The sequence below is a fragment of the Drosophila novamexicana genome, unplaced genomic scaffold (assembly GCF_003285875.2).
Source record: "Drosophila novamexicana strain 15010-1031.04,08,12 unplaced genomic scaffold, DnovRS2.1 tig00000974-arrow-arrow-pilon, whole genome shotgun sequence".
Classification (NCBI taxonomy): domain Eukaryota; kingdom Metazoa; phylum Arthropoda; class Insecta; order Diptera; family Drosophilidae; genus Drosophila; species Drosophila novamexicana.
In genome coordinates, this window is record NW_020824834.1 from 1238326 (window position 1) to 1262921 (window position 24596).

Consider the following 24596-nt stretch of genomic DNA (forward strand, 5'->3'; position numbering starts at 1 on the left):
TTTACAACACTTACAATGCTATGTTGACCAGGGCTGCAAACACAAACGAATTGGTGTTGGCAATTCGTACATTGATTTCTTTAATGGCATGCAGTTATTTAAAAAATGCGTAAGAGTGAGCCTAGTGCATTTGTGCAGGGGTATGTAACTGGCAGGAGATGTCTCCTCCATGTTTCAAACAGCATCACCTAATAATTATGTATTTTTTTGACTATCTCCAGCTTCTTTGTGATTCTTCATATAATATAATTAATATGATTGCACGGGAAATATTACGTTTGTGTTCCATCTGTTCATTTATGCTGTTTTTTTCATTTGTTCATTTCTCCATTTAGTTCTTCTGTTGAACTTCTTTTTCTACTCATGCGTCCCTCTTTTGGACTTTCAGTTAGCGCTACTCATGCGTCCCTCTTTTGGACTTTCAGTTAGCGCTTTCCAACACTGACGGGGTTTAACCTGAGCGGGGAGCCATCTTTGCTTTTGATATCATTACCCAACCCTAAGGAGAGGCTTATCGAAAACTTGGCAGGCGCGTAATTGGTGTTTTTCGAGATTTTCATTTGTGTTTTCTTGGTTTATTAGACAATAATGGCACTCCTTATGCGCTTGACTCGGCTTTGGGACCGGGAACTGTGTCTTTCGTGTATTGGGTTGCTGCAGATCCGAGTTCTCTTCGTTCGTTGAGATAATTGAGCTCCGAGGTCATCCTGGCCATTTGCTAATAGTTTCTCTGCTCGTGCAAGCACTTTATATGCTTGGCAAATGCCTTGGTTACGTCGAGTAAGCGAATTTTGTTGCCGTTATTCATAGATAGCAACGGCATGGAGCAGCTTCTCGGCGGCCATACACAGGGTGTTGCTAGTGTCGGTCACATCAACCACGACCAGGACCAGCTTATCGCGCACGTAACCCTACCCTACCACAGCTATGTGCTCCGTCTGTGTAACTTAATATGGCAGCCTGTGCAGCATGCCCAGCTCTATGCTCAGCTGGCAGCTGTCGGGAGCCACAATGAATGCCGCCCGCCAGTTGTTGGCAGTTTTCGCTGCATACACGGCCACCTGGGACTTTAAATTATCGCAGGGTATATCAAAGACGCCCTGCAGCTGCACCTAGCGCAGGTTCGTGGTGAGCACATGATTCACGCCCGCGACGGACAGCATGCTGGAAACCAGCTTGGGCTGCAGCCAGGTCTTCAGCTTGTCCTGCCGCGCAGACGGAACGAAAGGGAGGATGGCGATAATGTGATGATCATATCGTTGACCGGCTCACAGTTGGTCTGCACTATGTAAGTTTAGTGCAGCTCGAAACTCGTCTCCTTGCACCGTGATCAGACCCAGGTCCAATGCGAGGAGCCCAACACCACAACGGCACGATGCATTGCTCGTATTGGAATTTTAATTCCCCATTTGGGATTTTGGGCTTTGAGTGTCGGCATGCCGGAGAGCTCAAACTCCACGCCTGCTTATCACAGGCGAGGCGAGAAAGCGGGAAAGCCCTCTCATATAAGCAAATGTGTGTGTTTGAGTGTGTGTTGCTGCCTGAGGCGCTCACTGCAATTAGACATAATTAGACGACTGCTCACTGTCGACTGCTGCTGACTGCTGCTGCTGACTCCTTTGTCAATGCAGTTAATGTTACTAATACGCACCGTCGGCCAGCAAACGCTGCAGGCGTCAATTATGAATATTTGATGACATTTTGACTAGTCCTTGGGCACGAATATGAGCTTAAAAGCCACAGATAGGCGATAATAATGCTTAATTTAACTTTAGTCGCCCTAATTAAACGCTGATTAATCAACTATCTAAGACCAATGCTTAAAATGGAGCTGCAGTCATACAACAAATATTTATGTTTATTTAGTTAGTTCGTTTATTAAATATTAAATTAAAATCTTTACAATTTCGCAAAAATATGAAAAATTATGGAAATCAGAAATCAGAACCTTTAAGAGCTAGAGACTTGAAATAGATGTAGGTGTTCCTAGTGCCTGCGCAGATCGAGTTTGTTTCCGATAATCGATAACTTACTCCGTTTCCAAGCAATTGATAAAAATCGATATCGATATCCTGTTTTTTGGGCAATTCTGGTAAATAATAAGAGCTTGAGTCGCCAAACTTGACTTATAGCTTCTAAAATAGAATATATATATGCATTTGATGTTGGAAGAAGAGGGTTCAGGGTATCCCCTAGTCGCAAGCTCCCGACTAGAACCTCTTACTTGTATATTTTTTAATATAGCTGCTTTTTCTAGCTTTGACCCACGACATTCGATACATAATACAATTTTATGAGCCTATGATGAAGTCTAGCTCAATCCATTGTTGTTGTTGTCCCGATAGCCAGAAACTATTCTGGTTGTGGCTTTAATTGGAATCCTCATGTGCAGCTAGCGCCATATTCCAGCAGACTTCTGACGATGAATCTTCCTACCTTAATTAATCGCAGCTTAACTTAACAAAGAGAAAATCGGCTTAATTTTTGCCAAACGTTAATGAGTGTATAACAAAGCCAAGGTCCAACTAGGTATTCTGTTGTAAATTGGTTTATTTTAATTAAGTTTAAATTCTTGAAATATTTCTTTTCTTTAGTTCGCTCAATATATTCAATATTTACGCAAGCTTTATAAGTTTAACGAGCGCGCGTGGGCTGCTCAATTTATGAACTGTTTAAATTTGTTTTGATAGAGACCTCCGGTGTTGAGCTGAGCAAACGACGCGGCATCCATTATAACGCCGATGACTTTTAGCTTCCGTTAAGCGTTTTGCAATTTATCTGCTTACACAGCAAAAATTAATGCCACAAGTGGCGCGGCCAGTCGAGATGGGCGTCGCAAGATAGATGCGGAGCACAAGCTGATGGGGTTTAGTTGACATTACCTTTTTTATTTTATTTAAAATAAAAAAAGCTGTCGTCATTCGAGCCGCTTGTGTTTTGTGGCCTTTGTTTAACGAGCAAAGTTGTGGTTGACAGAAAAAAAATACAAAAAAAATAAAATTAAGCACAAAAATTACCCGAATTAAAGTCTATACACGGTCATAAACAAAGGCAGAGCCTGGGCAATGGCATGGAAACGAATCGAATCGGCAACCTGAAGGAAGCAATTCTCGTTTATGAGTCAATGGCGCACAATGGCAGCAGAAGTCAAGGACCGAAAACAACAATCGAACCAAAAGTAAACAAGGCAAATGGCACACAAAGCATCGGGCAGTAAACATAACATGAAACTAAGGCAGCCCCCTATTGTTTATTATAATTCCGATTCCGATGCCGATGCCGATTCCATCTCAATATGCTGAAAGGAAATCAGAAAAGAGAAAAATTTACTCTTGCTCGATACGGATTCTATAATTATGTGACCAAGGCTATGGCTGGCAGGAATTGATGACAACAATAACATTGGCCCGAGATTCTCTTCATAAATTATGGCCAAGATCATTTGAAGTGGCCTTCAGAGTAAATGAGCTACAAGCAATAGTTGCTGGCACAAAACTTTATTAATTGCACAAATTATTTGCACACAGCTCTCTCTCTCTCTCTCTCCCTCCCTCTCTCTTTCTCTCTCTCTCTCTAATAAATGCTCAAGACGTGCCGAACAACTCGACTGGCAATTTAAGAGGACACTCTTTTGCCTCTCAAAACATTTTCAACCTAATCAAATCAGCGACGCTTTTTTTTCTTGGCAGGGATGGAGAGAACGGATGAGGGTGGGGGGACGTCGCCACAGTTCGTTGATTTTGTTACAAATAATTTGAATCTATGTCAACATTTTGTACGCAGCACGGTAATAATTCATTTTTGTTTTTTTCGCCACAATTCGTGACAGCTAATCACCAGAGGCAGACGCAAAATAGCCCAACGGCAAATACAATAACAACAGCAACAAAAAACCAGAAGCGGAAAAATGGCGCAGGCGGCCATTTTGAAAGATGGCGTCATGGCTGCCCGATTTCCGGCTGTGCTTCAAAACTGTAAATACTAAATGAATTTTGCATTTGCTTCGGGTCTAAATTCAACTTCAAAAAAGATACGAAAATTTGTAGCCCAGCCAGCCGAATATTTAATACTCTATATTACGAAATAATTCTATATATATATATTAACATATATTCTTCTTCAATTAATTAATTTTTTTAATCTTTTTATCTGTTTTTTTTCAGTTAATGCAAAAAGGAAATGTGTCAAGGTGTGCTTTTTTTTATTTATTTTTTTTCTGTGTTTAACCTGTTTTGGGATAAATGTTTAAAGAAAGTTCATAATTTAATATATTTTTTTTCTTTTATTTTCTGTGATTTAAAACAAATTAAATTTGTCCAAGTGTGTTGCCTGTGTTAAAAATGTTTGAAGTGTTTGTCAAAGAGTAGCTTTTTTTTAAAGAAAGAAAAAGTGTAAAGAAAAAAGTGTTTAAATTCATAATTTAATATATATATTTTTTTAAATTTTTTTTCTGTGTTTAATTGTGTTGGTTCTTTACGGATCGAAAGTTTAATATTTTTTAAAGAAAAAAGTATGAAGAAAAAAGTGTTTCAAGTCATAATTAAATATTTTTTTTCAAATTTTTTTCTGTGATCCATAAATATGTTTAAGTGTTGTGTTAAAAATGGTTTAAGTTTTTTGACAAAAAGCAGCTGTGGAAAATAAATATAAAACGGTATGTAATTTAATTTATTATTTAATTTTATTTGAAAATTATATAAATATCAGATAAAAATCTAAAATTCATGCTGAATTTGAACTGGCGACCAGCCACATTTTGTTGTTGATGCCTTACAATAAACTCTTACAAAAGTCTGACTTTGACTCTGACTCTAGTATTTCCATATAATACTTCTATAAAAAAAACCTGTCGGCAAACGCAAACCAATTTGAAATATCCCTCGTTAGGGTATACAAAAAAAGGGCGCAGAATATAATTTCATTGGGATTTAATATGGCATTCGTAATAAATTGCGTAGATTTGTTATAATTGTGTGCAGCGGGGCGACGGCACATCCAGTTTTGTATACATTTATTAAGCGATTTAATCTATTTAATTTTATTAGTTTTTTATTATTTTTACATTTCCGTTTGGCTTTTCGCTTGTTTATTGAATATCGCAATCATTTGCATATTTTTGCTTTTGCCGCCGTTGTTAACGCTGACAAATGTTGAACATCTGACATTATCAGGCTTGTTATTGTTATTGCTCATTATGAATTGAATTAATGTAGACATTTATGCGATTGTCGGACATTGATTGTCCACAATACTGACAACATTTGTTCTAGCCCGAGACCATATCAAATGCGCTAAAGGGTATATTGTTTTTATTGAAATGTGTAAGACAAGCAGAGGGAGGCTTCTTCAATAAAGGTATATATATACTCTTTCTAGACGACAAGCTGAGTACAATCGTTAGGTATGAATAGCATGGAGCTAAAAATAACGTCTGATTGGCGCTGGGTACAGGGTATATGCTAGTTAGTACTCCCCACTAGACGTTATATTATTTGCAAATGTAATTTAACTTCAAATCGATAACAACAGCTGTTTCTCAGCGAATCTCGGTGCAAGCTATTTGTGGAACTCATATATGTGTTTTATTTATGGCAAGTGAAAAAATAGAGCACACCCAAGAAAGTTTTCGACTAGCAAATATCCTGTAAATTAAAATTTTAAAGAAAATAAAGAAAGCCTGTGCAATACTAGCTGAGGAATTCCTGGCCAACATCTCCTAAATCTCACGCTTGGTTCCCATTTCCATTCTCAATCAAAATTTCCATATTTTATCGTTTCAGCTGTCAGCTCAGCTTAGATATACCCCTTTGTCGTATGTTATAGTTTTATGAGCACAGGGTATAGTAAAAGAAGAATACACAAAGTTTATTGACTAACACCAAGAAACTGGCCTAAGTAAATATGCCAGCCTTGCCTGCTGGGCAGCATTTTTTTCACATGTTGGCCCGGCTTAGACGCCGTCTGCTTTTGTTATTGCAGCCAAAGACATTTTTGTTATCTTAAAGTGCTCGGGGCTCGTCCAGGCCAAACAATGCAGCTGAAGACAATAACTAAAAAAAACATATATAAATAGAAAGCCGCTAAACAAGAAAAAAAAAAGAATAGGACAACGTCAGAAGACAAGAGATTTGTCAGGCTCGTTCTCAGCGTATTCATACATATTTAACAGACAATGGACAGTCATTTGCTTAGTTGCCGGCGTGAATATTTTGACAGCGCGCGCTTACTTATTGCACTCACTGTGCAACGTGTATTTGAATGCATTTCTATACAAAGTTCTGCGACTGTCACGCTGTCGTCTGCCATGGTATTTGCATTGTGCGCTGAAGCTGAACTGAACTGTTCCAGTTTCCGGTAGACCCCAATGTGTCAGCAGCCATGTAATCAGTCAGCGCCGTGCCCGCAGCAGTTACAGTCACAGTTACTGCTACTGCTACTGCTATCCAGTGTCGGGGAAACAAATCAATTAGCTGGCTAAATGGCTTATCAGGCCTTATGCGTAAGTCTAGCTGACAAAATTGCGCATACGCCGCGTGAGCCGTGGCTAAGCTGCTTTTAAAGCCGGGCGCCACCTTTAAAAACACATTACGAAATTACGCATGCGACGCATTGACAAATGAGGCGCGGAGCCATCACAACGTATACTTAATATTGCGCATACGTTGTGCAAACAGACAAACAGACCAAGCAATAAAAAATAATTACAAAAATAAAGCATAAAAAACAGCAGCAGCAGCAACAACAACAACAACAACAAAATACTACAACGTTATAAACGAATCAGTTTTAATTATAAAGCAAGAACTGCAGCTGGCCTGCGACTTTGCCGTAGACTCCTCTACAGCGACAGGATAAAGGCATACAAAATGATTTATTTATATACTGCGTATACGTAACATTGCGATATAACTGCCACGAGAGATTGCGTGCGAGAATATTATAATGCCTCGGAGCTTGTATACCCTTGCCATGGCAATGATAATTTAAATAAGCGATGTGTGACTCATTAAAAGTGACATTTCTTAAATCATTCAGTATATATTTCGCATATATATGCCTTCTATTCGAACTGCTTATCGAAATAATAGACATGCTCTACGGTTTGTTTCTTTTGTTTTTACATTTAACTCGAGCTAACTGAACTGCTACAAATTGAATTTAATCGAATCACTTAATCCCTTTAGCGTATATTTTATCTTAAAGCGTATTTGATCTTTTGCAACCCCCAGATAGCTGCTACTCTTTATACCCTGTGCCCAAGGCAAATGGGTGAGCGGGTATACTGATGTTGAGCAGAGCTTAGCAATGTCCATCTGTCTGCCTGCTCGCTTTTCTATTTACATTATCGATAAATATCGATTGCGAGACAAAGTGTTAAGTATTTAGCATACACTTAAATAGAGTCGAAAAGGAAGTTTGTTGTTGACCTCGCCATATAACACAAATCGATAAATATCGATTTCGGGCTATCGTTTTTAGTATTTAGCCTAAACGAATGCAAAGAACATTCTTTATCCTCATAACACCTAGTATAAGCACATTTGAAACTAATAAATTAAGCGTTTAGTTGCAAAGGAAGTTATTAACTGACCTTAGCATAAATCGATAAATGTCGAGTTGGAGCCAAAGTTTTTAGTATTTAGGAATGTAAGGAACTTTCCATTTCGAGCTATATCTCAGCATAATCTAAAGAACTTTCCCACACATTTGAAACCAATTTGCAAGCAAACACTTTGAGACAAATTTGATTGTTGTCCATCGATAAATATCGATTTCGAGTATTCCCTTGCCTTAGTCGGCGGCACACATATCCAACAAATTGTTAATTGCACAGTTTAACAGAAGCTTAGCGTAAAATTAACTTGTGAACAGGATATTTTCAAGTCTCGCCGTCAGTTGCTGCTGTTCATTTCAATTTGGAAATTATTGTGAAGAGTTTTGTGTGCGCAACGTTGATGCGACTGTCTAAAATCTGGCTCGGCTCCACCTAGTTTGCCTATTAGATGTGTGCGCTGCTCGCTTTCATGGCGCCCAGCTTCTGGCTTTGGCCTGTCTGTCAGTCATTAGTACATTTAATAGAGCTGACATGCCGGAGCCATGGCAACAACATGTGTCCTTTTTTGAATGGCATCTTTTATGTGCGCACACACACACACACACACACACACAACTCAACTGGGGCGCGCAAGTGCATTTCGTTGTTGAACAGTTGAATTAATTGTTTGCAAATGATTTTGCTGGCAAGTCAAAAGCACAAGTAAGACAAGCTGGCGCTGGGAGTGACAGTTTCATGGCAAATCCAAGCTAAGCCCGGCCCGTTTAATGGCATGCCACAAATTAAATTTCATGCACAACCAGCACACCCACAGCTGAGCGCATTTTGTCAATGCGAAATACCTGTACAATTTTGTCAATTCGAGTCTGCGAAATCTGCGCAGATGTCAAAAGGGATAATGAGCCAGTCGCCCCGCCAGGACACCAGGAAGCCGTTTCGCTTAGCCGCTGGGAAGCCCCTCCGGCTCTGTGTTAGGAATTTGCCAGCGCGGAAAATCAGCTTAGTCTGTGCCTAACATTTGTATATACTTACTTCCTTATATATATACGCTATATACCTTTCGCTCCTTTAAAAATTGACAATCGGTGGATGAATTGGTTTTTTCCCTCACCCTCCACATATAATTTTGTTTAAAGATGATGAAAAAGTGGTACGGCTTATATTTTTGATTATATATTTTGAGCTTATTATGATTATATTTGAAATTTAAATTTGCCCTGCTTAAATGGTTTTTATATGATATTACAGTGCGAAAAGTTACTTATGCTGGAACTCCATTAGAATAAATATCATTTATTTGCAATTTATTTGGAAAATGTTGTTAGGCAAATGATTATTTTATTTATTGTCGTATGATTAAAGCTTTGACAAATTCGGGACTTACAATTGCTTCGGAGAGTGCCTAGGAATATGTCAAAAGTGGAATAAACTTTTGTACAATATTGAAACAAACAAGTAAGAGGTTCTAGTCGGGAGCTCCCGACTAGGGGATACCCTGAACCCTCTTCTTCCAACATCAAATGCATATATATATTCTATTTTAGAAGCTATATGTCAAGTTTGGAGACTCTAGCTCTTATTATTTACCAAAATTGCCCAAAAAACAGGATATCGATATCGATTTTTATCGATTGCTTGGAAACGGAGTATGTTATCGATTATTGGTCGACTCGATCTGCGCAGGCACTAGGAGCACCTAGCTCTTATAGGTTCTGAGATCCTTGCGTTCATACATGCGGACAGACGGACAGACAGACAGACGGACATGGCTTGATCGACTCGGCTATTGATGCTGATCAAGAATATATATACTTTATGGGATCGGAGATGCTTCCTTCTGCCTGTTACATACATTTGCATTTTGCACAAATACAATATACCCTTTTTACCCATTTTTAATGGGTTCAGGGTATAAAAACAGTCTCAACTGAGCTTTACATAAAGTTTATTGTCGCTTTATATGGTAGATAAGTTCTATAAACTATCAAGGAACAAGAAAGAGTTACTCTTTTGCAGTTCTCTGGAAATAATATGGCATAAAAATGTGTGTAAATGCCAAAGTGCATATTGAGTTTTGTAAAATATGTGCAAAAGGGGATGCATTGATAATTTAAAGTCCATTCATTTTTCATGGAAAGTTTCCTCTCCAGCAAAAACCAAAATATATTTATATATGAAAATAATTTTATATTTTTGGCAAATTTGCAATAGAAATAAGCTTAAGTGCAGCTAAATATTGACAGCAAAAATAAAAAAAAAGGAAATACTTTTTGGATGACCTGTTGACCGTTGACAAAAGAAAACAAAACAAAACAAAACAATTAAAAGGCAAATTTTTGGATTGTCATGAGAGCGCCATGAATATTCATGAAGTGCTGCGCGACGAATTTAATAATTGAATAGCTTGAATATAAATGCGGCCACAAATGGCCAACAGTTCACCAGGCAGCCAGCCAGCCCGTCGGCCAGTCGGCCAGTTAGAGGTTGGTTTTAACCGTCTGGCTGTGGCGCCAGTAAGCCCAAAGTACACAGCATTCGGCAACCGGGGGCATGTCTAAATTAACAAATGAATTATTTAGTGCGAACACTTTCGTGGGCAATGCTTGGATTTACAACAATGCCAAATTTAGGTGCGAATGTGTTCCGTGCCGGGGATTAGCCTAAATGCGAAACTATGTAATTTGGTTAAAAGCGTTCGCACCCAAAATACATTCCGCCCCCGATAATGGACTTTTCATTAAAGTTCTTGCTGGCTTTAAAGCACCATCAACATTTCGACTGACTCTCAATTGTTGCAGATTTAGCCAGAAATGAATTTTTGGCCAAGTCAACCAGTTAGCAGCACACCTGTGCCCCACAGTTGAAGCCATGTCCAAGCCAGAGAATGCCGCGTACCTCAACACGAGCACGAAGTGAAATTGTTCACAAAAAACGAGAGCACGGCTCAGTCTAAATGGTTGAGATTGAGGATATTTAATATGTGTAAACAAGGTGTTGCATGGAAAACTTTTTTTTTCGTCCTTCAAGATAACGATTTCACTCTGCTTCCTTAATTTTTGCAAAATCGTATTCACATCGGATTACTATATCATATAGCTGCCACAGGAACGATCGGTCGTAAACTAGGCCCTTTTTTCTCGTTTAACTTATTTATTTTTGTTTTTGTATAAAGCAAACAGGGCTTAATATTATTAAATACATTAGAGACAATTATAATTGCCTAATAAATGTTGCTTCCGATTGAAAAAATCCGTTCGGTAGAGTTTGATTTAGCTTCGAGGTATTTGCTTGGCCTGCCGAATTTTTAAGATATCCACGTTTTTTACTTTGTTAATATAAGAATTTCGGTATTTATTGGATTTTTCATTCATTTCACTGTAGCCTGACTTTGTAGATCACACTCTGCGTGCTTTCCTTCTACACGACCATCGCGGCACGGCCCAAGCTCAACTCTAGTCAGCTTTGGGCTGCTCTGTCTTTCTGTCTGTCTGTTTGTCAGTGTGTCGCATCAGTTTGGCTCAGTTTTGCTCAGTTTTACGACTGTTTTTGCTCGACACGCGGCGCACTGCGCTGTTTTGGCTAGAAAAACCTAAAAACCCCGCCCTAGTTTTATATAAGAATTTAAAACAACATATGCAGGCAACTGGCAACTGGAAACTGGCAACTCGTTCTGGCCCAGATTGATGTCTGCTCCGTCTGTGGCCAGTTGCCGCATACGTTAAACCCACGAGTTTTACACACATTTCTTTCAATAGAAAAAAAAAAAAAAAAAAACAAATTTAAGCTAAGGCTTAAATGATCCGTTCCTCAAATTCATTTATAAGCAGTGCTGCCGAGTAAAGCGGAAAATACGCCAAGGAATATGAACATAGATAGGGCAGGCACAATACCGCCCAGCAGCTGTCGCATATGAAAAGTAGTTCAAAATAGTTATTAAATATAATAATCACAATAACTTACAAACTGATATGGACGAATATTGCCCCAGCCGGAGATAAGTGTGTTGGATGTGGTGCTGACGGGCAGCAGGAATTGATTATGAACAGAGGCTGCAAATGGCACGGCCAGCCCGCGCTTACCAACGCCCATTTGTATGCCCTATGCAATAAATTGTTCATTGAAATAATTAAACTTAATGCCAAATTACCCACCAAAGGGACCATGGAGCCTAAGACAATGTTCGCCACAAATGTGGCCGGCGCAATGCTGGTGAGCAGGGTGCCCAGCAGGCTGGCCAGCACGGCGCATGAGGTGCTGCGATAGCCCTGTCTGGCGATCGTCTGATTCACCAAATCCATTAGCTTGGAATCCTTGTAGCCCCTCAGAAAGGCACCGCCGGCGCCCATCATGAATAGATGGCTCCAGGGTGTGTTGGCGTTCACAATCTTCCAGCCTACCAGAGCCGGAGCCGTGCCCTCCTTCTGCGGCTGCCGGCAGCAATAATAGCGACAGAACATATAGTTAGCCGGCACGGCAAAAAAAAATAACGACATTAATATAATCGGCACCGAGGCGCCGCATTTGACAATAGGGACGTGATCGTCCCAGCCTGACCAAAGCAGCGGCAGACGTGTGAACAATAAGATGGCCGTAATTATGATCAGCAACAGGGTGAAAATCGAGTGAATCGTCCAGGGTCCCATGTTGTCCTTCTTGTTCGCGATCGCCTGCTGTATACCTTCCTTGGACTGGGCAACATCCCTAACCACATCTTTCGTTTTGCCCCAAAACAGACCCAAAAATATCATATTTATCCAAAGTGCAATCACAATAAAGCCGAATATCAATGGAGCAGCATAGAGCAGCAAGAAGCCAGCCGGATGCACAGACATAAAACTAAAATAAAATAAAATATATATATATATAGAAGCCGGCTAACATTTAAATGTGCATTTTACTCACGGCTTTAGGGTGGCATAGATCTCTCCGTTGGGATCCTGGAAGGGTGAGATCATGGCGCCAAGCGTTGCTGAATAGGCAACTGTTAGATATATGCCAATTACCGGATCCGAGGGATATGGCTTGCTAAACAAAGAAAATGAGTTAAAAAGGCGAAATTTTCAGCTAGCCGATCGAATGACTCACGCCTGACGCTCGTAGGTCTCCTCCTCCGATTCGGCCACCAAAATTCCGGCCTGAAATGAAGTTGAGCTATGCACAGATTATCGAGGCCTGCGAACAATACTTACTGCGGTATATTCCAGGATCACAGCCTGGGCGATTTTCATCCAGAAGGCAGCCATAAATGTGCTGCTGACAAAAAACGATGTGATGGCCGTCATAAACATGAGGAAAACCTGAAGACTGCAAAGAAAAGGATTTGAATTTAAGGCAGAAATTTATTGTGAATGAGCCCTGTTGCTGTGCTTATATATACATATATAAATATATATAGATGTCTTTTTTACCCAGGCTGTATTTCTATTAGATCGCAATTGATTGATGAGCATTGACTAGAAGTTTTATTATCAATAGAAACAATATTTAGAAATATAGCTAGGGATGTTGAGATTCATCCGTCGATCAGTTGGAAGTTAATAATATTCCTATCAACAATCAGTCAGTCATTAAGTCGGTCAATCATATATATGTATATATATATACATATATATATGTATATAGAGAGCAGTTAGCAGGCATCATTGCAGAGAACTCTCTCCTAAAAAACATACAGCCGCAAATTGCTGCCAACACAACCGATCACCATCATGCCCAGCCGTTCGCTAAGCTTCGAGACGTCCATCATGACGCCCATGAATATGCTGCCCAGTGTGACGAACATTAGATCCGAGTAGTAGGAAGTGCAAATAACTTTAGATGCCTGCAAGCAAATGTTTAGTAAGACAATATCTGGCAAGTAATTGGATTACAGTTTTGTTCCAGCTGCTTACCGATATACCGCAGACGGGCACAAAAACAACAAGTATGAACGCTACTGCCAGCTGTGACATGAGATTTAATATGTAATACAAATAGACCACAGTGCCAAGATATAACATGCGATAAGCCTGTTCAATAAACAATTGAATAATATCAAATAATCGATAGATGCAAATAGTAAATAGGCAGCTTACCAAAACTTCGGGGCCGAGAAGTATGGGACCCAACAAGATGGGTAGCAGCAGGAGCAGAACTCCCTTATAGTGAAACTTGCAAAACTTTTTTCGTTCATCCTGCTCCGGATACGGCAATTGACCCGGCTTGTAGTCTTCACTGTATTATTCAAATGGGTATAAATGCTTTGGACTTCTATCTGCAATGTGCCGCATTTTGTACTTACGCCATATTATATTCACTACTAAATAATTTTAAAAACAATTGCAAGCAAATGAAAACTGTTTGATGTTTGAATGAAATTCTGAAATACGAACTGTCATCTACTTTGACAGCTAAGTAAAATAAAACTAGAGTATAGCAGAGCTTAGAAATCTAACTGTCCCTCAGAGAACTTTTATCGAATTATTTCAAAAAGTTATCTTCCGCAAGTAATCATAGGCTATTTCCCGACAAGGCAATTTTAGATTCCTTAAAAGTTAACCCCCATATATCATATATCATATATAATATATATTATATCATATATCATATATCATATATTATACATCATATATCACATATAATATACGTCATATATAATTTATCATGTATCACATATCACGAATCATATGTCATACTTATATCATATATCACGCAAAAGCTTACATTTTCCGGTTCCATAGGAACAATCGCGTAAAAATTAGGTTCTTGTATGAAAAATTTGTTTCTTGACCAAATTCGACATTTATTAGTTTCGCTTTGCTGCTTGCCAATGTCGGACTCTGCTCTACTCTAAATAATATAGTTGCCATAGAAATGATTTTCTGTTTTTCAATATATCTTCGCCAAGTTCAACGAGCTTCGCAATTCTCCTCACTCAGCTGCAAAACCACATGTTCACAAGGGTATTAGAACATTGACAATTTCTTTGTGTGTTCATAAGCGACAATTTAACAATTTATATTTAAATACTTTTGAACAACATTTAATGCATAAACTGGCCCAATTTGGATTTAATGGCGCCATATGTGAAGCTCCATCAAACGACTAAAATTGGAGCACTTTACAAACATTTCGCAAACACCTGTTCGAAGAGCGCAAATACACAGTCTCTTGTACATCTATATATATTTACATATAATATTTGCACGAAAAAGGACCTCTTATTAGCTGTACCTTTGACAGCAGGCCCAAAAGGAGGTCTATGTGTGTAGTACGAGCTGAAGTAGTACTTAAAATGAATATATATACCCATGCATGCCTACGTATGTGCTTGTATTTATATATCTATGTACATGCTTGTTAATATATTTGCATAAGCACACATACGTGAGTGTGTGCGTTACGCACTTTTTTGAGCTGCACGCTTTCAATTTAACGGCCAATTGCCGAATACTCCAAATGAATGGCGCTCACGTACTCTCCAAGGAGTCGGCAAACAGAAAATATAATATAAATATGATTTGGCTAGCAAAATATTTGCTCCCCTGCCAAAGCAAGAGATTTGCAAATTAAAATCCTCATCACTAAACGTTCTTTTTCCACTCAATATTAATATTAATAAAAAAAAATGTAAATGAAAATAAAATCAAAAAAAATGTCTGATTGGCAAATCAAAGTTAAATTTATTGGCATTTATTGCGAATTTTAGACATATTTAACTGCGTTCGTTGTGGAATATTTAATTAGGTACAAAACATGAAAGATATTCGAAAGAAAGACATTCTAATGTGGACTTTAATAAGACCCAAGATTAAAGTATATATATTCTTGATCAGCATCAATAGCCGAGTCGATCTGTCTGTCCGTCCGTCCGTATAACCTATAAGAGCTAGAGACTTGAAAATTTAGATATGGGTCCTCCTAGTGCCTGCGTTTGTTTCCGATAATCGATAAAAATCGATATCGATATCCTGTTTTTTGGGAAATTTTGGCAAAAAATAAGAGCTAGAGTCACCAAACTTGACATATAGCTTCTAAAATAGAATATATATATGCATTTAATGTTATAAGAAGAGGGTATCAGGGTATCCCCTAGTCGGGAGCTCCCGACTAGAACATCTTACTTGTTTTTGTTTAAATAATATCGAACAGCATGAGATGATTGTTTTTATAGGAACACAATACATTAGGAACCTTTCGGTTAGATTATCTCACGTTCTATGCTTTAACTAGTTGAGAATTCCAAGTTTTATGCAACAGCAAAGCGACCAAAGGGAAAGAGTTAGCAATTTTGACCTATGCATAAGTGTAAGAATTTTGAAGACACATTTTGCAGTCTCAAAGTATTATATTTTTTTTATCGCATTCTGAATATTTGCTTAAATTTTTCGTGCACTGAAACATTTTGTACTTATGGATGCATCCGTATTAAATAAAAATGCGGAAATTCCTAGAAATGTTGGCATCTTTTTTTTTTTTTATTTTTTGGCACATCGTTTGCTTGTAACATTTTGTATTTATTACTTGATATGCTTTAAAGCTTAATTTTCTTCAAAAATATTTGTGAACATTTATTAAAGAGCTGCTTTACACGTCTTTTGAAATTCCAACGTGCTTTAACATGAACTGGGTTTTAAATCTTTACATTGAAAATGTTTGAATGGAATTTTATGATGGAATTTTATTAGAACATTAAACATGTAAGAACTTCGCTTTCCAACAGCACGACATGACCATAATATATATCAAATCCATTTAAACTAATCTCTTATTTGAACATCTCGCAGCAGTAGATATCAGTTTTTGATTGTTTTATTTATTAACTTGTATTTTTTTTGCGCTCGCATTTTATTTATCGCACTGAAGTTGGGCCCAAGCATAATTATCTTAAGTTTGTGATGCAATTTTAGTGCTCGTAAATCGTAAATCGTAATCGGCCGAGTGCTTATGATGTTGACACTGGCCAGGCCAGGCAAGCGAGCTAGTACTTGGATAACTAGCACTATCCGAAGGGCTGAAGAGGCGATTGGCGATGTTGAGTCTTGAGCTATCTAACGCATGCTTATTGGCAAAGTTTTTCTAATAGCTGGCAACTTTTGTGGGTCAAGTTTTAAGCAGCGTTGCACAGCGACTGCACTTTGGCCAATAAAACTTTCGTCAGCAACGCCGCGATGGATGCTGTAGCTAGTCTCTTGACGGCGATTGGAGGGATTGAAGGGAACGGTGGGGTGGGGCATAAAGAACACGGGGCAACTTTGTAGGGCCACGTGGCGCGTAACAATGCGCAGTCGTTGGCAATTTTGCGTAACTGTTCGCCGTTCAGCTTCGTTAGGATCGGACCAGGGAACACAGCTGCGGCTGGGGCTGGGCCAGAAGCTTCAGCTAAGGCCTGGATAAAGCTGCATAAACTTTGCGCGCCAGCCAAAAACGGATGTCACTGCAGATAATGTTGCATCAAATGTTTTTTGGGTGGGACGTTGCACGTGTGTCCGTCCGTCAGTCAGACAGTCTGTCTGCTGTGCTGGCTGCCGACTGTCAGCACCTGTACACCTGTACACCTGTGCAGCTGCATACCTGCACCGGCTCCTGTTCGTCTAGCACTTTGTTTGGGCAATCGGCAGTGAAATGCTTGCCCCTCCTTTTACAACCTATGACCCCTGTCTGTCCTATCTCTTGAAAAGTTTGCTGGCTCAACTTACCCTTAAGCCAGGTGGTTGGCCGCATTTGTTGTTGTTGTTGATTTGGTTTGTGCTTTTGCAACATTTCCGAAACCATTCGGCATGCGGCTGCGTTAGATTTAATTTCAAATGCTAGTTTTCCACTTGAATTAATTCGCTGACTGCACGGCGAATGCGAATCCATGCCGAGCAATTCAATTTAATTTGCTAGCAATAAATAGAAAATATTCGCTATTGTCATTGACAAGGAACTTGTCGTTTTATACGTTGCGCAACACTGTTTCGATAAGAAGAAGACACGCTATGACCTTGTAAAGCGTGAATTACTCGAATATGAATTATTTATTAATTTATTTTGTAAAATAATAATATATTACTATGCGCGCTGTGCAACACTGTTTCGATAAGAAGAAGACACGCTATCGTCTTGCACAACACTGTTTCCGTAAAAGGAGGCATGCAATTGTGCATCCATTGTGCAAAATATCATTATGATTGATGATTGATGGGTAACTTCTCCAGCTGAATTTCGTCTTGATTGTTGTCGCTCACATTTCAATCGGTAATCAATTAAAAAAATAAAAACCGCAATTTGTGTCTCAGCCAGTAACTGGTATTTGGCATCAACTCAAGCACGTGTCGTGTTTTCTGCACCTGGCAAAGCTCTAGATTTGCTGTTGTATGGAATGGAGGACATTCGACTCTTTGTTATTCTTCTTCTTCTTGTTAGGGCAAGTGATTGACGGCGTGGCTGGCGTTGATGGGCCCCGGCGTAGGAGCATACAGAACATGAAAGGAAACAATGAAGGAACAACTACCACAATGGAACAACGCCAACAAACAACACACGGCATGACAGCCGTAATAACAACAACAACAACAACAACAACAACAACAACAACAACGACAACAATAACAACAGTGATGACCAAACATGGCGCCCACAAACAAAAAGATGAAGCGCACGTAAAATGGCGCCGGATGTTGATTGACTTTTGTTGAACAATTTTTCGCATACGGAAGTTTGATAAACAGAAAATGGCGTTGTTTTGCCTTGGCCTTTATGCCCCTACACACACACACACACACACGCGCGCACATGAAATTTGCATATACGTTGCGTATACGCAGCGTTGATTTTGTCGAAAAACATAAATGCACAAGTTGAGAGTGTAAATCGTGGCATCAATTGTTATAGCTTGCCTTTAATAAGGATTCAGCACACTTCTGGCTGCTTTTCCACAAGCCTTTCCATAAGCTAACAAAATAATTGTATATAAGAAGTCATAGAGACGACGCATGTTGCCAGTTGAACTTTAGTCAACCAGCTGTCAAGTGTGTGGCCTGCTCTGATTTTCCTGATTTTCCCCATAAGCGTTAAAAGTCACAGATTTGCAGAATTTGTTCACAATAGTTGCTGTAGCTAAGCCTATACACGTTTGCGGCAACGCCTGCCGAACAGCTCCCAGCCCCACCAGCAGCGCTGTTGCGAGTCCATCAGCAGCTCTCCGGTCATCGTGAGCTCATCCTCCAGTATGTGGACGCAGCTGGTTATCTCGTACTGTAGCTGGAGGCGCTGCAGTGTACGGCAATAGGCCAGCTTGTTTGGCTGACGCTGCAGCTCCAGCTCCAACTGTTCCGTCCAGTTGCTGGACTCTGCCCCAATGCTAATGGGCACCATTATTAAAATCTGGCCCAGCAGCAACCAATACGCTTCGGTGCTCCGCATGGCGCAACTTCGCGGCAACAACTGAGGCCGGGCCGGACTTGACGACCGCAGCCGCAACTGCAGCAATTGTCGTTGAGCAGCTGTTTATTTGCCAACTCATTTTATTCGCTCTTATTTAGTTGCATTTAATTGCAAATTCGCGCGATGCGCCTCAAATTGTACCCAACGGGGCCAATAAAACTCGCTTCAAGTTTCTTGGCCAATTGCTTGACGCTTAAACCTCGGCTGCTCTACATTAAAAGTTAGCAAAAATGTAGATCTACTCATACTGCCAAAAGCTATCTCTATATATAAATATGTTCGATCCGACTGACTAACTAACGATCATTGATCACCAACGCATAGCCCAAGGCAAGACCGGGTTATACCCCCATATAGAAAAAGGTTAAATTTTCCCACGCACATGGTCAAATCTCATCCGATTTTCACGAGGTTTGGCTTTTTCTTCATGGTTTTCCCTCCAGATTAATCTGGCATTCAAATCTGAACACATATTTTTGGTCAAATTTCATGTCAAAATCTAACCCCAAATTCCTATATAGACATGGGTCAAAATTTCCCACACCCATAACTTGGTCAAATCTCATCCGATTTTCAACAAGTTTGGCTTTTTTATCATGGTTTTCCCTCCCAACTAATCTGGCATTCAAATCTGAACACATGTTTTTTAGTCGAATTTCATGTCAAAATCTTACCCCAAGATTCCTACATAGACATGGGTCAAAGTTTCCCACACCCATACCATTGTCAAATCTCATCCGATTTTCACGAGGTTTGGCTTTTTCTTCACGTTTTTCCCTCCAGATTAATCTAGCATTCAAATCTGAATACATATTTTTTAGTCGAATTTCATGTCAAAATCGTACCCCAAGATTCCTATATAGACATGGGTCAAAATTTCCCACACCCATAACTTGGTCAAATCTCATCCGATTCCCACGAGGTTTGGCTTTTTCTTCATAGTTTTCCCTCCAGATTAATCTGGCAATCAAATCTGAACATATGTTTTTTTGTCGAATTTCATGTCAAAATCGTACCCCAAGATTCCTATATAGACATGGGTCAAAATTTCCCACACCCATAACTTGGTCGAATCTCATCCGATTTTCACGAGGTTTGGCTTTTTCTTCATGGGTTTCCCTCCAGATTAATCTGGCATTCAAATCTGAACACATGTTTTTTTGTGGAATTTCATGTCAAAATCGTACCCCAAGATTCCTATATAAACATGGGTCAAAATTTCCCACACCCATAACTTGGTCAAATCTCATCCGATTCTCACGAGGTTTGGCTTTTTCTTCATAGTTTTCCCTCCAGATTAATCTGGCAATCAAATCTGAACACATGTTTTTGAGTCGAATTTCATGTCAAAATCTTACCCCAAGGTTCCTATATAGACATGGGTCAAAATTTCCCACACCCATAACTTGGTCAAATCTCATCCGATTTTCACGAGGCTTGGCTTTTTCTTCATGGTTTTCCCTCCCAACTAATCTGGCATTCAAATCTGAACACATGTTTTTGAGTCGAATTTCATGTCAAAATCGTACCCCAAGATTCCTATATAGACATGGGTCAAAGTTTCCCACACCCATAACTTGGTCAAATCTCATCCGATTTTCACGTGGCTTGGCTTTTTCTTCATGGTTTTCCCTCCCAACTAATCTGGCATTCAAATCTGAACACATATTTTTTGGTCGAATTTCATGTCAAAATCTTACCCCAAGATTCCTATATAGACATCGGTCAAAGTTTCCCACACCCATAACTTGGTCAAATCTCATCCGATTTTCACGTGGCTTGGCTTTTTCTTCATAGTTTTCCCTCCAGATTAATCTGGCATTCAAATCTGAACACATATTTTTTGGTCGAATTTCATGTCAAAATCTTACCCCAAGATTCCTATATAGACATGGGTCAAAATTTCCCACACCCATAACTTCGTCAAATCTCATCCGATTTTCACGAGGCTTGGCTTTTTCTTCACGATTTTCCCTCCAGATTAATCTGGCATTCAAATCTGAACACATATTTTTTGGTCGAATTTCATGTCAAAATCTTACCCCAAGATTCCTATATAGACATGGGTCAAAATTTCCCACCCCCCATAACTTGGTCAAATCTCATCCGATTTTCACGAGGCTTGGCTTTTTCTTCATGGTTTTCCCTCCAGATTAATCTGGCATTCAAATCTGAACACATATTTTTTGGTCGAATTTCATGTCAAAATCTTACCCCAAGATTCCTATATAGACATGAGTCAAAATTTCCCACACCCATAACTTGGTCAAATCTCATCCGATTTTCACGAGGCTTGGCTTTTTCTTCATGGTTTTCCCTCCAGATTAATCTGGCATTCAAATCTGAACACATATTTTTTGGTCGAATTTCATGTCAAAATCTTACCCCAAGATTCCTATATAGACATGGGTCAAAATTGCCCACGCCCATAACTTGGTCAAATCTCATCCGATTTTCACGAGGCTTGTCTTTTTCTTCATGGTTTTCCCTCCAGATTAATCTGGCATTCAAATCTGAACACATGTTTTTTAGTCGAATTTCATGTCAAAATCTTACCCCAAGATTCCTATATAGACATAGGTCAAAATTTCCCGCACCCATAACTTGGTCAAATCTCATCCGATTTTCACGAGGCTTGGCTTTTTCTTCATGGTTTTCCCTCCCAACTAATCTGGCATTCAAATATGAACACATGTTTTTCAGTCGAATTTCATGTCAAAATCTTACGCCAAGATTCCTATATAGACATGGGTCAAAGTTTCCCACCCCCCATAACTTGGTCAAATCTCATCCGATTTTCACGAATCTTGGGTTTTTGATTTGGTTTTGGTATGTAAATTAATTTGGCGTTAAATTCTCACAACATTACTTTTGGTCGAAATTCATGTGAAAATGAAATATGCCTTAAAGATATAGGTCAAAATTTTCCAACACCATAAATTGGTCTAATCCTATTTTCACTAAGTTTGTTTCTTTGTTCATGGTTTGGTCTCTAGCATTATTTATATTGCTCAAAATTCATATAAAATTCGTACCCTCCATAATTCAGATATACTTGGATTCAAATATCCCATTCTCATAACATAAGCAAATAAGTGTCAGACGACCGTTTCGGTGGTTTTTCTACTCTTGCGGGAGATACTTCCCAAAATCCCGTAAAATTGCCGTAAAAATGTCGCATTAAATGTTTGCCATAGATTCAGTTTCAGTTTCTCATGATGTCAGCTGTCATTAAATCAATTGGAATGGATTTTTTTTTTGATACATTTTTCTCACTGTCGCATTATGCTAAAATATGTAGAGTGCATCTTTTCAAGCACTTTTGCTCAATTCGGCAGAAAATTGAAAAGGAAATCAACTTAGTTCGTGGAAAAACAAAAAATTCATTGGCTTGCTTATCTGAAGAAGCGCGGCCGGGGAACATTGTCAGCAGATAGGTTTGGCAAGCGATAAGCGCAAGATAAGTTTAATTGAAATTGGCTGGGCGCTTGTTCGAACATAATTGAATTAAGTAAAATTAAAAAATTGTTAACGCTCGTGTTGTTTTGTCGCGGCAATTCGCGTATTTATCCATGCCCAATCTGGGCTACGTTCGCCGCGAAACTCTCCAATCTGCGCGACTATAAAAAGACAGCGCCGCGCTGCAAAGTTCATTCAGTGTTTGTTCAACTATCAACCAGTTAACCCTTCAGCATTTGTGAAATGAACATGTCTGGTGAGTAAGGCGGGTTAGGCGACTTAGCTGGCGAGGATCATTCAACATCAATTGTATGTCAATGCAGGCATGTACCTTTTGGCGAGCATCCTGTGCGTGGCTGTTGCCGGCAGCCTGGCCGAATCCATTCTGGAGGGCAATTATAATGTGACCGCGTTGTGTACGAGCGTAAAATATGGCGTTCAAGTTGGCAGCCTCGAGTCCTGTGACTATTACTATGTCTGCACCGCTTCCGGGCCAGTTAAGACCTATTGCCAGACAGGCTATGCCTACAATTATGTAACACAAACCTGCAGTCCGGAGGCTCAGGTTAATTGCTATTACGGTGTGGAGAATCCCTGTGCGGGTTCTACCGGCGACAAATGGGTGCCAGTTGCCGGCACCTGCAATCAATGGATCTACTGCAAGAACGGCGTCAACAGCGGCCAGGGCTCCTGCGGCGCCTTGAGCTTTGACCCGACCAGCCAGAATTGCACCTATGCGCCCTGCAATACCTTGCCCGATGCCGATATCAATTACTGCAGCGTAGTGCCGCCCGGCATCTTTTTCGGCTCCACAACCGATTGCAAGACATATAACTATTGCTATCCAAATGGTAAACTGACTTCAGCCAATTGCGAGTTTGTAAGTTTCAGTCAATCTCAATTGGAGTAGCCCGATATCAGTCTGAATTGAATCAATCTTTGTCCACCTGCAGGCATTCGTTGTACAGCAGGACGGCTGTGGCTACGACACGGGCAGCAATTGCGACAGAGTTGTAGCTGAAGCAGTTCCCGATAGTTGTGACAACACCGGTGACGTAGAACCTGATAATTCAACATGTGGCAACTATTACTATTGCAATAGCAACAAATATGTGACGATGAGCTGTCCCATTGGTCAGTATTTTGATACTATCCAAAAAAAGTGTGTCGCACGCCAACAAGCTGTCGCTGCTGAAGGCTGCAATCGCTGCCAGTATGCCAACACGCCGTTCGTGAATAACGTGAACTATGACAGCTGCAACACCTACTACTACTGCTCGAATGGTGTCAACGGAGCGGTCACGACCTGCCCAAGCGGCTACTTCTTCAACGAGAGCGAACAGGGCTGCGCCAGCATGTCTGGACTTGGATCGTATGTTACTACTAACGGTGCTTGTCATGGAGCTGAAGTCCCAGCCACAACAACAGGTGCCCCCTCTAGCGATTCTACCGATTCGGAAGTAACTGAATCTACCGCATCTGACACAACGACAGAAATCACAACAACAGAAAACGACGCTGGCAAATAAACCAACAACAATCTGCGACAAACATCGAAAAATGACTACTATCACTATCAAAACTTAAACAATAGCCGATAGAAAATAATAACTATCAAATTATTTTAATAAAGCATGCAATTCAAAAAACAAAAATCAAGTAGCATTCTGAATTTTGTCATGAATATAAATATATAATATATAAAAATAATATAAAACAAGTAACAGGTTCTAGTCGGTAGCTCAAATGCATATATATATTCTATTTTAGAAGCTATATGTCAAGTTTGGTGACTCTAGCTCTTATTATTTACCAAAATTGCCCAAAAAACAGGATATCGATATCGATTCTTATCGATTGCTTGGAAACGGAGTAAGTTATCGCTTATTGGAAACAGGAGCGCCTAGCTCTTATAGGTTCTGAGACGGACGGACAGGCGGCCATGGCTAGATCGACTCGGCTATTGGTGCTGATCAAGAATATATATACTTTATGGGGTCGGAGTAGCTTCCTTCAGCCTGTTACATACATTTGGATTTTGCACAAAAACAATATACCCTTTTTACCCATATTTAATGGGTTCAGGATATAAATATAAAAATATAAATATATAAATGTATATAGTTTCGTATATCGTATATATACATACTTATACATCCGTATAAAGAACCATATT

At 39.6% G+C, this 24596-nt stretch overlaps 3 protein-coding genes across 3 annotated transcripts; 1 reads left to right on the plus strand and 2 right to left on the minus strand.

The window, feature by feature from the left end:
* Positions 1 to 10721: 10721 nt before the first annotated feature.
* LOC115765530 (protein I'm not dead yet) lies at positions 10722 to 13924 on the minus strand. The gene is made up of 10 exons (XM_030709147.1): positions 13836 to 13924; positions 13630 to 13768; positions 13447 to 13563; positions 13228 to 13376; positions 12745 to 12859; positions 12641 to 12690; positions 12458 to 12580; positions 11707 to 12391; positions 11516 to 11653; positions 10722 to 11455 (listed from the first exon to the last, which is right to left on the minus strand). The coding sequence occupies exons 1-10, from the start codon at positions 13838 to 13840 to the stop codon at positions 11369 to 11371; spliced, it is 1608 nt and encodes a 535-aa protein (XP_030565007.1). The 5' UTR covers positions 13841 to 13924; the 3' UTR covers positions 10722 to 11368.
* A 4474-nt stretch (positions 13925 to 18398) lies between these two features.
* On the minus strand, positions 18399 to 18939 carry LOC115765527. Its single transcript, XM_030709144.1, has one exon. The coding sequence runs from the start codon at positions 18890 to 18892 to the stop codon at positions 18641 to 18643; it is 252 nt and encodes an 83-aa protein (XP_030565004.1). The 5' UTR covers positions 18893 to 18939; the 3' UTR covers positions 18399 to 18640.
* A 3334-nt stretch (positions 18940 to 22273) lies between these two features.
* LOC115765522 (peritrophin-48-like) lies at positions 22274 to 24003 on the plus strand. The gene is made up of 3 exons (XM_030709140.1): positions 22274 to 22676; positions 22744 to 23300; positions 23374 to 24003. The coding sequence occupies exons 1-3, from the start codon at positions 22664 to 22666 to the stop codon at positions 23947 to 23949; spliced, it is 1146 nt and encodes a 381-aa protein (XP_030565000.1). The 5' UTR covers positions 22274 to 22663; the 3' UTR covers positions 23950 to 24003.
* The last annotated feature ends 593 nt before the right edge of the window (positions 24004 to 24596 follow it).